Here is a 15387-nt window from a genome sequence, read left to right as displayed (position 1 = left end):
AGGATGTATCCCTTGCCGGCGGGATGACTTCGTCTTGAGCGGTGGCAACGGCGGGGGGGACTCTTCCACTATAACTTGCTTTGCCAAGCAAGGAGTACTTCTTCACAATGCCATCGGAAATGTCTTGAGGGATCATCTTGCAAGGTGCAATTTCCCCCCCTATCTTGGAGAGATGTGCAAGAAGCCTAGTGGCACTACTAGTGTAGGCCTTGCCACAATACTTGCAAGTCCACTTCCATGCCCCCAACTTCCCCTCGTTCTTCTCATGGGTAATGGCATGCAAAGTAAATGCTTCATGCTTTTCTCTCATGGTGGTGAAAGAGGAGAGAAGGGTCCCGGGAGAAGGAAAGGGAGAGGTAGGGAGAGGCTTGAGGAAGAGGGAGAGAGAGGGAGAGGGAGGGGGAGGCTTGAGGAAGACTCAATACTCAAGAGGGAGAGCCTAGAGGCTTGAAAGTTGAGGAAGAGGGAGAGGCTTGAGCCTTGGCCCTTGAGGAAGAGGGAGAGAGCCTAGAGGGAACTCAAGGGAGAGGATAGACTTGAGCACTTGTGAGGGAAGGGTTGAGCAATGAGAACTTGTGAGGATGGGGTTGGGGGAGGGCCTATTATATAGATAATAGGGAGAGCCTAGAGGCTCAAGGCTCAATAGTCAGGCCTCAAGCAAAGGCAAGTTGGCAACCAAACGGCCAACTTGCCAAGTCTCAAGTCTCAAGGCAAGCAAGCAAGAGCCCCAAAAAACGCCCATCAAACGGCTCTCCAAACGATCATAAACGGCTACAAAAACTGCGCACAAAACGGACGAAAAACGGCGAAAAAAAACGCCAAGAAAAAAAAAAGGTCAGTTCAGGTCTGAATCGCATCGCACCGTACAGTACCGAACCACCTCGAACTGTACTGTATTGAACCGAACTCAGTCTGCGGTGCACGAACCGGGTGCAACTATGAACCAAGGTAGCAAGGCCAACACTTTAGTCACCCCTTGGCTTCTAATTGGGATAAGGGAAACACGAAGCCTTTTATAATTTGAAGGCACACAAACATGAGTACAATCAGATTTTAGGGGGACTACCCGGGGCAAAGAACCCTAATTGACACTGAACACGTACAAACATAAATATGTAGGGAAAAAGGATAAATGTCCCAAATTCAGAGATGCTCCTTGCACAACTGTTGCACACATGTGCACACTCTTGCTCTTTAATGATGTTGTCGGTGAAGTTCTTGGCAAGAATTCCCTTGAAAGTACCCATGGGAACAACTGCTTAAGGCGTTTAGCCCATGACTCTCAAAACTGTAGGGTTGGAGTCTTCAGTTTTAGGTTAAAAGGTCAAATTGGGTTGAAATTGTTAGCAGTGATCTCCTGTCTGTACACTATGTCAGGGCCTCTGTTGTGGGTTTGCTCGCCCAGTTTTGGTGTGTCTCCATTTTTCCTCACTTCCATGTATTTTTCCCATTTTTTACTTAGTGTGGGAGGCTGTCTTGTGCCTATCGGTTGTATCAGATGTTGGCCGACTGGACACTGCTACCTGACTTGATCTGCTGTCCTGGCCGACTGAAGAAATGCTGGCCGACTGCCCATTTGCTGGCCGGCTGGGCTGGAGCAGGTCGTGGGCTGCTGTCATCCTGCTTTGCGCTGGCCGACCAGCAGCCTGGGGCCATATAAAATGGCCCCTTGCCCCCCCACACTGTTCATTGTGTATTCTCCGGGATTTCTTTGGTGTATATAGCAGAGTTAGCTTCTCTCTCTCTTGCATCTGTGTATTGCTCTCTACAGCAGTTGTCTTCATTTCCGTTGTGTATTCTGACATGGTATCAGAGTCCCAGGTGGCTTGAAGCTTGGAGACAGTGGAACGTCAAGGGTTTGTTGATTTAGGTGCTGATTGGAGACTGTTTTGGGCTGTACGGGACTTGGAGATCGGGTAGAAGGCGGCCATCATCGTCGGACAGCCACCTTGCATTCTATTTGCAGCCTCTTCTTCTTCTTTTTTCCCACCCACCCTCACTTCACAAGACCTTGTGAACCCTTGAGATGGCAGATTTGCTTGAGATGGTTGAGAAGCACGTGAAGATCCCGACACTCCCCACGTTCCCGGTGGACCACTAGTTGGACAAGAACAACTACGGCATATGGAAGGTAATGATGGAATCTGTTTTGGAGTCTTACGACTTGGCTGATTTCATTGTTGTTGGGGTTCCATGGCCGGAGTTTGAGGACGGGAAGTTTATCCTCTATTTGGAAGAAACGGGAGGCACATGCACAGTTATGGAATCGTGTCAATGCCAGAGTCCGTTCTTTCGTCTTCCTCAATTGCACACCACAGGTGATCAATCATATAAAGCATATGACGTTGGCCAGAGGTATTTGGCAACATTTGGCTTCTCTCTACAACAAGGTATCACCCATGAAGAGAATATCCTTGGAAGTTCAGATGTGGGTGATGAATCTTGCCAAGTCGTTGACGATGTGGGAGCACATCAACAAGTTGCAGGCTCTTCAGCAGGAAGTTCTCTAGGCAGGGAAAGAGATATCATCAGAGGACATGGCCATAACGTTGTTGTCACATTTGCCCTCTTAGTACTCAGCCTTTTACTCTTTGTTTCACTAGTGTGGCAGGCTAGAAGAAGCCTGACTCAGACCGAGAGAAACTGAAGGCCGAGAGGACCTGTAATGATTGTGGCGAGAAAGGCCACTATTGGAGGAAGTGTGCCAAGCGGAGTGGGAAGAGTGCATATTCTTCAGCTTTAGCTGCAAAGACTCTAGCCTTTGTGCACTTGGAGATGTTGGATACGGATGCATCATCTTCTTCGAGCGAGGAGGCAGTTGACTTCACCGCAAAGGATACTCGGGAATGGATTCTTGATAGTGGTGCTTCCAGGCACATGACTCCTTCCCGTGACTTCTTTCTGGATCTAAAATGGCAGTTAGGTCGCATTTTTATTGGTGACAATTCCACCATACCGATTCATAGTTTTAATGGTTTCTCTTATTATTCACAATTCCCAATTAATGAAGTACTTACCAAAACCGAGGGCCGGACGGAGATCATTCCCAATGGCAAAGGGGGGAAGCATTCCTCTCGTGTTCTTTGCGTCCTAGCACTTGGTTTTCATCTGTTGTCAGTGCATGAGGTGTGCAAGACTGGCTTTCGGGTAGAGTTTGAGGAGCATTCTGTTGCTCTACGGTACCGCGAGACTGGCCAGGTTGTTTGGGAAGGTGGCATGGAGAATGGTATATACAAACTCTCCGCACTCTCCTCTTTGACAGGTTCTCAGATTGGTGATTTGTGGCACTTTCGGTTTGGCCACTTGAATGTGGATGCACTGCAGTGAGCTTTTCGGGACCAGATGGTGGTTGGCTTGCCACATGTTGGCAGTAGGCAAGGACGTTGTAGTTCTTGCATTCGGTAAGCAGCATTCAAAACCTTTGGAGTTGGTACACAGTGACTTGTGTGGACCTATGTAGACTACATCCTTGGGAGGTTCTTTGTACTTTATGCTGCTTGTTGATGATTGTTCCAGATTCACAGGGGTTTATTTCCTTTCACAGAAGGACCAAGCTTTTGCTCGGTTCAAGGAGTGGCATGTGATGGTGGAGAAAGAGTCTAGGTGAAGACTCTTTGGGCTGACAAAGAAGGAGAATTTTCTTCCAATGCTTTCGTGAGATTTTGTGCGGATCATGGCATCAAGCAGGAGCTGGCCAATACAGGTTCGCCGTCAAAGAATGGAGTAGTTGAACGTAAGAACAGGATTGTGGTGGAGATGGCGAGGACGACGCTGGAGCATCGTGATCTTCCTTGTTCACTTTGGGGAGAGGTTGTGGCTACGGCTGTCCATATCCTCAACCGTTCTCCGACGACTTCAGTACCGAACATGACTTCCTTTGAGGCATATTTTGGCAGGAAACCTGATGTCTCCCATTTCCGTGTGTTTGGGAGTGATGCATATGTTCACATTCCGAAGAAGCAGAGGGGGAAGCTCGACTCAAAGTCCCAAAAGCTTGTCTTTGTGGGTTATAACTCTCTTTCCAAGGGGTACAGGTTGTATGATCCAAAGAGGAACGAGGTTGTTGTCGGCAGGGATGTGGTCTTTGATGAGCATGTTCCGGTTTCCACTGTTGATGAGCCGCCTCTTCTTGGAGACCCAGAAGATTTTGATAATGATTCCCAGTCTATTGTTCTAGCTGGAGAGCCTCAATCAGTTGAGGAGGTTGAGCCCGCAGATGGAGATGAGCCCCCGCACCAGCAGGAGGCTCCGCGTGTTATTCGAGTACCCAGGTGGTTGGTGGACACCCTTCGGGAGTCAGGTGTCATGGAGCTTCCCTCTGAATGGACCACAGAGGACGGACCTCGTAGATCGCACAGATTTCGTGATAAAAGTCATTTAGCAGAGCTTTTTCAGGTAAACTATGCTTTGATGTCTTGTATCATGCGGGACAAAGAGCCCACTTCTGTCAAGGAAGTCCTTACACAGGATACTTGGAGGAAAGCCATGCAGGTGGAACTAGATGCCATTGAAAAGAATAACACTTGGGAGTTGGTACCGAGGCCGTGGAAATGGTCTGTCATTGGTGTCAAGTGGGTCTTTAAGACCAAGTATACGTCAGATGGGTTGGTGGAAAAACCCAAAGCCAGACTTGTGGCTAAGGGTTATGCTCAGCATCCTGGCATCGACTATGAGGATACCTTTGCACCGACAGCGAGGATGACCACGATTCGGACCGTTCTTGCCCTTGCTTCTTCTCAGCAGTGGCTCGTATATCAGATGGATGTTAAATCTGCATTCCTTAATGGTGACCTGCAGGAGGAGGTGTATGTTGAGCAGCCTCCACGCTTTGAGGTTCCAGGATCAAAGGGGATGGTTTACAGGTTGTGGAAGGCCTTGTATGGTCTTAAGCAAGCTTCCAGGGCTTGGAATCAGAAGATTGATTCCTTCTTTCTACGGACTGGATTTCAGAGATTGGTTGCAGATCCCAACCTATATCTCTTTCGGGAACGCGGCACGGTCACGTTGATCATCCTTTATGTGGATGACCTCATTCTCATTGGCGGTCATATGGAGCACATTGCAATGACGAAGGCTGCTTTGTCAAAGGAGTTTGAGATGACCGATTTAGGCTTACTCCACTTCTTCTTGGGATTGGAGATCTGGTAGACCCAGAGGGGTTCTTTATCTCACAGCAGCGGTATGTTCATGAGTTGATTGAAGCCTTTGGGATGGAGAACTGCAAGCCTATCACGTCGCCGATGGACCCGAACACAAAGCTTACAATGAATGATCCTTGTGAGCCAGTTGATGCCTATTGGAAGCTGGTTGGTTCATTGATCTGGTTGCTGAACACTAGATTGGACTTGAGCTTTCCTGTGGGGCTGTCGAGCTCATTCATGCAGACATCGTTGAAGTCTCATGCAGGATTGCAGATCTTGCGGTATCTGCAAGGTACGAAGGATCTTGGACTCTTCTACACCGCTTGAAGTGACACGAAGGAACGAGTTCGACTCCAAGGTTGGAGTGACTCAGATTGGGGAGGAGATCCAGACACGAGGAGATCCACATCTGGCTGCAGTTTTTCCCTCGGCTTAGGAGCGATTTCATGGAACAGGAAGAGGCAGCCGATTATTGCATTGTCATCAACAGAGGCATAGTATCGGGCTGCTTGTGGTGCTACTTGCGAGGTTGTGGCTGCGGAGGTTGCTTGGCGAGATGGGTTTCCACAGAAGGAGCCCACGGTCATCCAGTGCGATAACTAGAGGTGTATCGCTATTGCTTGGAACCCGGTCTTCCATGCCCGAACCAAGCACATAGAGATACAATATCACTTTGTTCGTGAGAAGATCTTGGCTGGTGACATCTTGCTTCTTTATTGTTCGACGGAGGACAATGCGGCAGACCTCTTCACGAAGTCTCTACCTCCGGCTATGCTCCGGCGGCATTCTAGCTCACTGGGGTTGGTTCCACATCCAAGAGCTGAGAGGGGGTGTTAGCAGTCATCTCCTGTTTTGTACACTATGTCAGGGCCTGTGTTGTGGGCGTGCTCGCCCAGTTTTGGTGTGTCCCCATTTTTCCTCACTTCCATGTATTTTTCCCATTTTTTGCTTGGTGTGGGAGGCTGTCTTGTGCCTGTCGGCTGTATCAGATGCTCGCCGATTGGACACTGCTACACGACTTGATCTGCTGCCCTGGCCAACTGAAGAAATGCTGGCCGACTGCCCATTTGCTGGCCGATTGGCCTGGAGCAGGTCATGGGCTGCTGCCGGCCTGTTTTGTGCTGCCAACCAGCAGCCTGGGGCCATATAAAATGGCCCCTTCGCCCCCCACATTTTTCATTGTGTATTCTCCGGGATTTCTTTGGTGTGTATAGCAGAGTTACACTAGCTTCTCTCTCTCTTGCATTTGTGTATTGCTCTCTACAGCAGTTGTCTTCATTTCCGCTGTGCATTTTGACAGAAACCCCCCATTTGTGGGCTATAAACGCTTCAAACTGAGAGAAATTATAGATTATAGGCAATTTCGGGGAGGTTAATTTGCTGTTAATTGCTGAATTTTCAAAAAGCCCCAAAATTGAAGGTGTTTGTGGCTTCAATTTGATGCTAATGGTTCAATTTTGCAGAAAACCCCAAATAATATGGATGCAGGATAGTTCATATCATACGTTTCATACTACCATAGGTCAGGGAGAATGATAGGTATGATAAAGTATGGTTCAGCTCCTGGTGGAGTTTCATAAGTGGCCTTAAATTTGGGGCTATATATGCATGTGGGAGTTGGGACTTAAAAATATTGACAATTTTACACTTGAAACTTGGAAGTTGAACGCCGAAAACTTGATTTTACAATGTACATAGTACATAGTATATAGTACATACTATGTACTAAATGTACTAATAAGTATGTGTAGTACATTGGTACAGTGTAGAGCTTCTTCATAGTATAGTGCTGTCAAAACCCCAAAGGATCTCCTCGTAGAACGCTCCTGGTTCGAGACTCGAAACCTGCAAACAAACAAAAATAAACAAGAAGGGGGTGCAGGCCTGACTCACCTCCCAACCATGACAGCCGTGGGCAAGCCCACAGTCTTGGCTGTCCCCACCGAGCCACGAGCTGAGCTAACTAGGTTGACGTACCGACCAATCTCTACCTCGCGACGTCCCATACCGCCACGAAGCTACCCTCGCGGGCCTCGAGATTGCTATCTGGCTGCATAAAGCAGGTGCACGTCTGCACTAGATCCAGGCTCCAGACCATAGAGCTCTCACAAATCTTGCGAGACTCTATATGACTAATGACTAACCTTGGCCACCCTTTTATAGGCTCTTGGCCGGTCATCAGGCGTCCACACTTGGGCGCTCGCCCGTCCATACGTGGGTGCCCGCCCGTTAGTCTATCCCTAACTTAGCTCGCCAATCAGCCTGCCTAGCTCCAAGCTTCCCCAAACCTCGAAGCTAGTCTTGTGTGCGTGTAGCACACGGTAGATACACACTGTGCACATGACAAGTGCCCACTGTGCAACGTGAGGCCCAAGTTCTTTACAGCCCGAGCCTAGTACCTACAATGTGTAGACCAGCCATTGTGTCGCTTTCAACAAAAAAGTCACAAATTTTTTATTTTTTAAAAAAGGGCAAGTTATGATAGGTTAGTTTCATACGCCCCTTTTACCATATGCTAGCAAACATTTGCTTCATACAAGTATGATATGAACTATGGCAGGCACCTTTATTTAGCCTATTTTCACCAAAAATCAATGAAACAAATTTTATTGAATGCAGATATTTTTTCTCCTTAGATTTGAAAAGCCCTAATTTGTTGACATATTGTTCGGTGCTGATGTAGAAGCCTTCAGGTATGGGGTACTAATGATGATGATGTTGCAAAGGGTGCAGTCGGCTAGGCATCAGCAAATAGGGTGCTGAGGACTGATGATGAGGGTGCATAGAAGTCATGCCAGGAGCAGAGGCGCGAACAAGTGGTGGGCACAGGTGCTGGTGGAGCAAAGATGTTGGGGCAGAGGAGAAGATGGCTGCACGCAAAGACAGCAGATGAGACAGCTTCACATTTAAAGCTTCAAAGGCTTAAGCCTTTAAGCCTTAATAAGGCCATGCTAGTGGGCCCAAAAAAAGGCGATGATGTGTTCACAGCGGGCCAGCTCGTGGTGTCTTCCAGCGTCAGCAACAAACTGCAGAGTCCTTGGAGGAGAGCGCCAGCAATATGTCTGTGATGGGATGTACGATGTTGGCGCTGGTTAGAATGGAACTGAGCGATGGAAGGTGTAGGCAGGAGCAGGAGCAGGAGCAGGAGCAGGAGCAAGAGGACGTCCTAGCTCTGATACCAAATGCAGGATGCACAAAGCTAGGGTTGCACAGGTATGCAGCTATGATGGGTTATAGGTGAGTGAAGGCCATGGTGTTGAGGCGTGTGCAGAGCAATAGAGAGAAGAGAAGAGAGAGAGAGAGAGAGAGAGAGAAAGAGAACAAAGCTAGAGAAAAGAGTGTACTGCACAACTCAATGATGTGACTGTTGCATTAGATTCATCAAGTACATTGCTTTTATATGCGCAAGGCCTTATCTTATGACCCAAAGAAATCACACACACACACACACACCAGATGCCATGTGGCACACTTATCCTATCCACTCAGAAGAATGGATTCACATGTACAAACACACAGATGAGGCTCCAAAATACCCAACAGCTGGCTTGTGCAGATTCATGAAGATGAATGTGAGCTGTGAGGTGAGGGTAGATAGAGGCAATGAGAGGTACAGATCGGCCATATGGTCGTTTAGATGAGAATTGTACATGGGGTCCAAATCATGGTAAAGATGGATGGGGGTGAAGGTGGAGGCAAGGGGGTCATGAGGGGAGTAAAGGTGGAGATATGGATTTGGTGAAGGTTAGGTAAGTATGATTAGCCTCAATAGGTGGAGGGATATTAAAATCGTGGATGTGTCGCATAAAGTTACTAGATAATCTATCATACTCGAACCACCACCATGTGGAAAGCATGTGAGTGTGCCAGCAGACGAGAGCCATCATGAAAGCCCATTATATATAATCAGTGCATGCATAGCACCCATTTCTAAGAGGAATTTGCTATAGCTAGTCATGGGAGCAATGTCATCCGAGGTCAGCTGCACACCCAACTCTTGGCATCTATTCAGAGAGGACCATTGGACCCATATGAAAGTCATATATGTGCACTTGTGCATTGGCTGTTTGGGCATTGAAGTCATTCACATGGAGGATGAGCAGAGTGTTAGGTAGGTTTAAGAACAAATCTAGTGAGTTCCTCCTGAGGATGGAGTACCTCTCTAATGAAGGCAGTACGGGCAAAGGTCATCCCCCTTCTGAAAGAAGAAGGTATGGTCATGACTCATGGCATTTCTCAAATATATGAGAACGTGTACGGGTATAGTGGCATAAGTTGGGCATTTGTGTTTCTCCGTTTCCAGAATTCCTAGATCATGCATGGTTGCATGCAATGGAAATGGAAATGGAAATGGCCACCCCATGGGACTGGAAACGGTCTCGTAACTGATACGAAACAGCATGGAAAATGGCAGGCCATTAATAAATATAATATGAGAAAAAATAAAAGGAGGAAATATAAATCATTAAGGGGAAAAGGAGGTGATTTGGAAAAACTCAGCAAAAGAGAGATTGGAAAACAGATGGGGACTCGGGGAGAGTTTGGGGAAATGGTAAAATTGGGAGAACGATTGAGGGAAATATCGGTCAACTCGGGGCAATAAAAAATTGGAATAAAAGTTGCGAAAGAAAGTTATATTAAATGTCTTCAAAAGACCCAATGGGTCTATGGGACCAATAGTGTCGATGTAATCTCATCATGGTGCAAAAGAAAACAAAGACTAGAGCTGTAAGCTGGGAAAGTCAAATCTGAGCCATATGATACAAAATGGGACGTCCCATCACCATCATACAGCCTATGGAGAGAAATTGGGAGAAAGTCGATAATAAGGAGAAATGGGGGTTTTAATTGTGCGCCAAGTATGTATTGGGCATTTTCATATGTTTTAATCCTCAGCCGTTAATGTACATTAGCCAATTGAGCGTTTCAATTTTTATGAAATCTGCAGTTGGGTGACTGGTCATGCATCTTGAAGCTCTATGGTTAATTGTTAATGATCCATGGACCATCGTGCAATGCCTCATGAGCTTCCTTTGTTGTCTTCTTACTGAAGAGAAATAAGTAGTCAGCTTTGAAATCTGCAGTTGGGTGACTGGTCATGCATCTTAAAGCTCTATGGTTAAATGATTCATGGACGATCGTGTGATGCCTCATGAGCTTCCTTTGTTGTCTTCTTACTGAACAGAAATAAGTAGTCAGCTCTGGAGACATTTTTTGTCTCTCTTCTTGACATTTCAGGTCTTGAGCAGGTGTTTAGGGGTCCCTTTGGAAGTACTCAAAGATCGGAAACCTTGTATTCATGGTCCCACTAGCTAGGGTTTTGGTACATAACCCATAGTCACAAGAAACGGCTGTTTCAATACCTAGAAACGCGTTTCTCTGTTTCAGGACCCCGTCCGTTGCCATGGCCGTTTCTCGTTTCCCAAGTGATATTGTCACAAGAAACGGTTGTTTCCACCCCTAAAAACTCGTTTCCCCATTTCCATTCCTCGAACGTTTCCGTTCCCGTTTCTCGTTTCTGGTGACTATGACACAACCTGAAAACATAGCATGATGTCTGCGAAATTGGAAAAGCAAAGAAGCTTCAGTAAGGAACCCTTCACAGTAGGTCCCCTGCCAATGCCAAAACAGCTCGAATTTAGCTTGCACAATGCTAAACAGCAGCTTGGCATGGCTTGAAATCAGGGCATATAGCTTTTGTTCCCTTCCGTAGATCTGTACAGATGTCTGTACGTGCTTCTACAAGCTTGCACGTGTGCTCCTTGAGTTGTGTTGGCTCTTTCCGAAGTGCTCTGCCAAAATTGATATAGATGTTAGATGTTCCACTTTTTTGCATTTCCCGTGATCTTGATAATGGGGTTGTATATGGGGATTGCTGTTCAAGATCTTACGACAGTCGTATTTGCTGAGTGCTTTTTTTTTTTCTAGTTGAATTTGTGTAGACTTGCATGGGGTTTACATGCATTGAGGTGTTAAATTTGAGGGGAAAAGAAATAGTTGCGCCATTAGTTATGGCTATCTCAAAAACTTGAGGAGTATGATATTTTCTGAGATGCAGCACGTGAAGAAAAGTATTGGCTGCTACTTTGAGCCCCTGCACCTGCAGCCAGGTACCTGTGCTCTGCAGAGGACCCACACAGCCGGTAGCCCAATTGTGGTGATTGGCTGGGGCAGCGTATGTTCAGGGCTATTTCAAGCTTCCATGGAGGACTGTTTGTGGATGAGATCAGCTCCACTGCCTCCGTGAGATGGCATCCAAAGCAGATTAGTGCCCTGCCCAGGCAGACCAAGGTCTGAAGGCATTTTTCCCTGCCCATCACCACATTCATTCTCTCTTTGAGATGGCCATCTGCCCTTAGTGAATTGGACCTAAGTAGAGACGTGGTATACTTGCATTAATTTTGTAGGTGCATGTCCATAGGGGTGAAGTGAGTATGTAAGATATGGCCATAAAATGAAAGGGATGAAGCATTTGAACTTTTGGTAATGCTAAACGTTTTAAACATTTCCCACGAAACTAATGACCTATTGTGGATTTTGCAGGGGAGACGCCAATCGACTGTGCACCTGCTACTTTGCAGTATAAAATGCAGCAGAAGGTTACGTCTAGGATGGGTGATCTTTAGCTAGCTACCCTCTTGTTCCTAACAATGAAAACCAACACTCTTGTTTGAGGAATCATACATTGCCATCATTGTTTACGTATTAGCTTTGCATACCTTGAGGAAGCCTCTCTGTTGTATATTGTTGAGGCAATGACCCATGTTGCTTTTGCGTGAGGAAGGTAGTATTTGAGTGTCTCGGAAACAGTCTACCCTTTGGAAGAAGCAGCTGATAAGGGAGAAGTATAGATCTATCAATATTTTTCTTATCATTGGAATATTTTTCTCTTTTCTCACACACTCGATGTTTGTTTATGTGATAATATGCTCAAAAGACGATCATATTTATGGAAATCTTCTTCTCTTTTCTCTTATACTTGATGTTTGTTTATGGAGCTTTGACAATGCTCTTTAATAGGCTTTAGGATTAGGGAAAACTTTTAATATCATCCCATGCAAGTAGCTCTTTTAATAGGCTTTTAGCATTATACTTCCCATGATATCTTTTCTCTGTGATTAATAATGACACTCTATGAGCATGTCTTTGGACCAGTAATATCTGCCATAGATGTCTAGAGCAACATTGGGGTAAAGCAAGACTGGACACTATCTTTCACCCTTCTTGGACAACACATTATAAAGTGGTTGAGTTCATGGAGAGAAGAATCCCACGCTTTGTAATGGCAACCATTATATCCATCCTCGTGCAAATTCCATGATTGCACATAGAGATGTTGCAACCAATTATTTTTCAAAAGATAATGTTACACATTTATTTTTATCCCTTAAATGATGTTAGATTTTGATCCGATATTTTTTTTGTAATTATTCTCTTAAATGGCTCCATATATGTTTTTATATAAATTAATTGAGCTTGGCAAGTCTAACATAGTTAATTATTCCCTTAAATGGCTCCATATATGTTTTTATATAAATTAATTGAGCTTGGCAAGTCTTACATAGTTAATCTAAGGCCTAGACTTCAAGGAGCTATAAGACCCTACTAGACCTTGGGGAAGACCCTTGCTAGACACTAGGGTAAATTGTAAACTCGTTGAACTTTTGACTTTTATGTATAGAATTAAACATTCAACCATTTATGTTGGTTCACAATAAATTTGATCTCTCATTTAAACTAATTAATTAATTTTATAACTTTTAAGAAACAAGGGGCCCTAGGGACTTATTATTGTTGGATTGACTAACTTGAAATGCCCATTCTCTCCAAACAACACGTGAATAATATGAATTGCTTCAAATTTAAAATTTAAGTACTAAAACTATCAAAGCATACACAAGTTTACTATCCCATCTTGAAGAAAATAAGACTCCATCGTTAGCTACGCCATCTTGGCTATCAAGTTGGCATGTGTCGAACACTAGGGAAAGGTAGGTAAAAAAACATGATGGTCGACAAATTGGCCTTGGCCATCCTAGAAAAAGTCAAGGTAAAAGGAGGCAAGAGAACCTCCAAACAAAGCACATCTCTATCCAAGAGATCTAGTTTGGTGTTCGATTTGTAGACAGAACCACATGAGCACGGAGTGTCCTCATCTGCGACCTATACCACTAGTCTATTATGCATATTGCAAACACTTAGGGGGGCCACAATACCAAGAAGAATGCGAGGGAGAAGATAATCTTGAGCTCCTTGTTTCAAGCACACACACACACACACACACACACACACACACACACACACACTAGACAAGCACACAATCGAGATGGATATTTGAATTTTTGTCTATTCTCTTCTCTTTACTATAACCATAAACATAAAGAGATAAAAATACATACTATAAGGAAAAGTACTCTCCTACTATAACATCGGTTCATAGTGTGAACTGGACTACATGAGTTGGCGTTATAACCATGTCATAACTCTAGTATACCAAAGTGGTTGTCACGTAGCATATAAAGCATTGGTGACATATCTCCCACCATAATTTCACCAACCATGCTAGTGGCGAAAGTGCAGAAGCTATCACCTAGGCGGGTCATCAATGTCCATAGCACTAGTTGAGCTCCATATCTCAACACTCCCCCTCGAGCTCAACTCCACACACTGCACTCCAAGTAAGCTCCTGAACTTACGGAGCTTCTCTATACCTAATGCCTTCATGAAGGTATCAGCCACCTGATCCTTTGTGCTAATATATACTAGATCCACATCACCTACCAAAATCTTCTCTCACAAAATTATAGTTCATCTCAATGTGCTTTTTCCTAGCATGGTATACTAGGTTACTAGTTAGCTATATGGTACTCATGTTGTCATAATAAATGATAATGAGCCTCCATGGGCTCACCCATATCACCAAGAAGCTTCTGAAACCAAGCACACAAGCTGCGATAGTAGCACCCCTGTACTCTATCCTCATACTATGCCTTTGTACTTGGCAAGGCAACTGTTGGCTATTTCTTTTTGCTATAACTCACAACAACACTCCTAAAAGAAAATATAAAGTTGCTAGCAGGTCTCCTATCTTCTAGAGACACTACTAGTCTAATTAACATCCATAATTAACAGTGGACTTTATGTATCTGAGAATCCATCTAGCCACATCCACGTGTGGCTTCCTAAGGACATGCCTAAATTTTAGCTCTGGACTTTGTGAACCCAACTTTGGGCAAATTAAAGGCATTCAACAGAGCCTCTTTCTAAGCTGTCACAATGATGCAAATGCACCATTTTCTTTTGTAGTACAACTAGAGATACACTTACAAGCAGCCTGTAATAAAACTGTCTACTATTTCCACTTCATCTAGAAAGATAATAGGAATAGACCTACTTCCTAGCAAATTTGGAATCTATAGAGTTGTTTGCATTGGCTCTGGCCCTTCCAACTCTCTGAATTCCCTTAGTGCTTCTACTTGTGCCTGCACTTCCTCTAATTCCTTCTCTAGAGTCTTTTCTTTAGCTATCTCCTTATGGGACCTCTCCCCCATCTCCTTGTCCTGGAACTTCTTCACTTTCTTTTAAAAGTGGGGTGCTTTGTGTGCTCTTGAAGCAGCTATAGGTAGGGGTCTATACTGTGGTGGAGATCCCCCACCAGTTGTCGGCTTCTCAAATTTCACCATGGTTTGTAGAGAGCACTTGTGAGTTGTGAGAACTTTATGTGAGAGAAAGCAAAGAGTGAGAAACCAAAGAAATCTGTGAAAGCACTCGGCGAGAATGAGAAAAGTGTTTGCATAAGTGTCCTTGTCCCTAAGAAAAGTCACAACAACAAATCGGGGTACAGATTCATGAATCATGAATTCAAGGAACACACAAATCGAGGCAATAGGGTGGCTAAGAAGAATGGATTAGTGCATGCTACCCTATGATGCAACACTAATGACCCAACGGATTTTCACATTACCTAATGCATGCACTCTACGTGGATTCAAACATGTATCATGTCGGTGTGTGACAAAAATAGTATACACAAGTATGATTTTGGCAATTTACCAAAATAGGGCTTCAATCTTCTGAACCCATTAACTAACTTTGACAATTTCACACCATCTAACAGTGTCAATTCAAATGTGCATGTACCAAATTTTATAGATATCTGATAAGGTCCAATCCACCTCAACTTGAGCTTACTCGGATGTGGACCCATTTTGGAATTAAATAATAAAACTAGATCGCCCACATAAAA

General features: G+C 44.8%; 1 protein-coding gene across 2 annotated transcripts in view; it reads left to right on the top strand.

The window, feature by feature from the left end:
• The window catches only part of LOC147635752 (Ankyrin repeat family protein), a 49996-nt gene extending 37879 nt beyond the window's left edge, over nt 1-12117 (top strand). For both annotated transcript variants that reach the window (XM_086803153.1, XM_086803154.1), the window contains exon 10: nt 11685-12117. In XM_086803153.1, coding sequence (XP_086659279.1) covers nt 11685-11767 — 83 coding nt within the window. In that variant the 3' untranslated portion in view covers nt 11768-12117. The remainder of the gene's footprint in view (nt 1-11684) is intronic.
• Nucleotides 12118-15387: the final 3270 nt, after the last annotated feature.

This window comes from Cibotium barometz, chromosome 9, assembly GCF_041138505.1.
Source record: "Cibotium barometz isolate CiBa-2024 chromosome 9, ASM4113850v1, whole genome shotgun sequence".
In the NCBI taxonomy this organism is placed as follows: domain Eukaryota; kingdom Viridiplantae; phylum Streptophyta; class Polypodiopsida; order Cyatheales; family Cibotiaceae; genus Cibotium; species Cibotium barometz.
The sequence above is the reverse complement of the archived record's forward strand: the minus strand, read 5'-3'. Positions and strand labels throughout refer to the sequence as shown.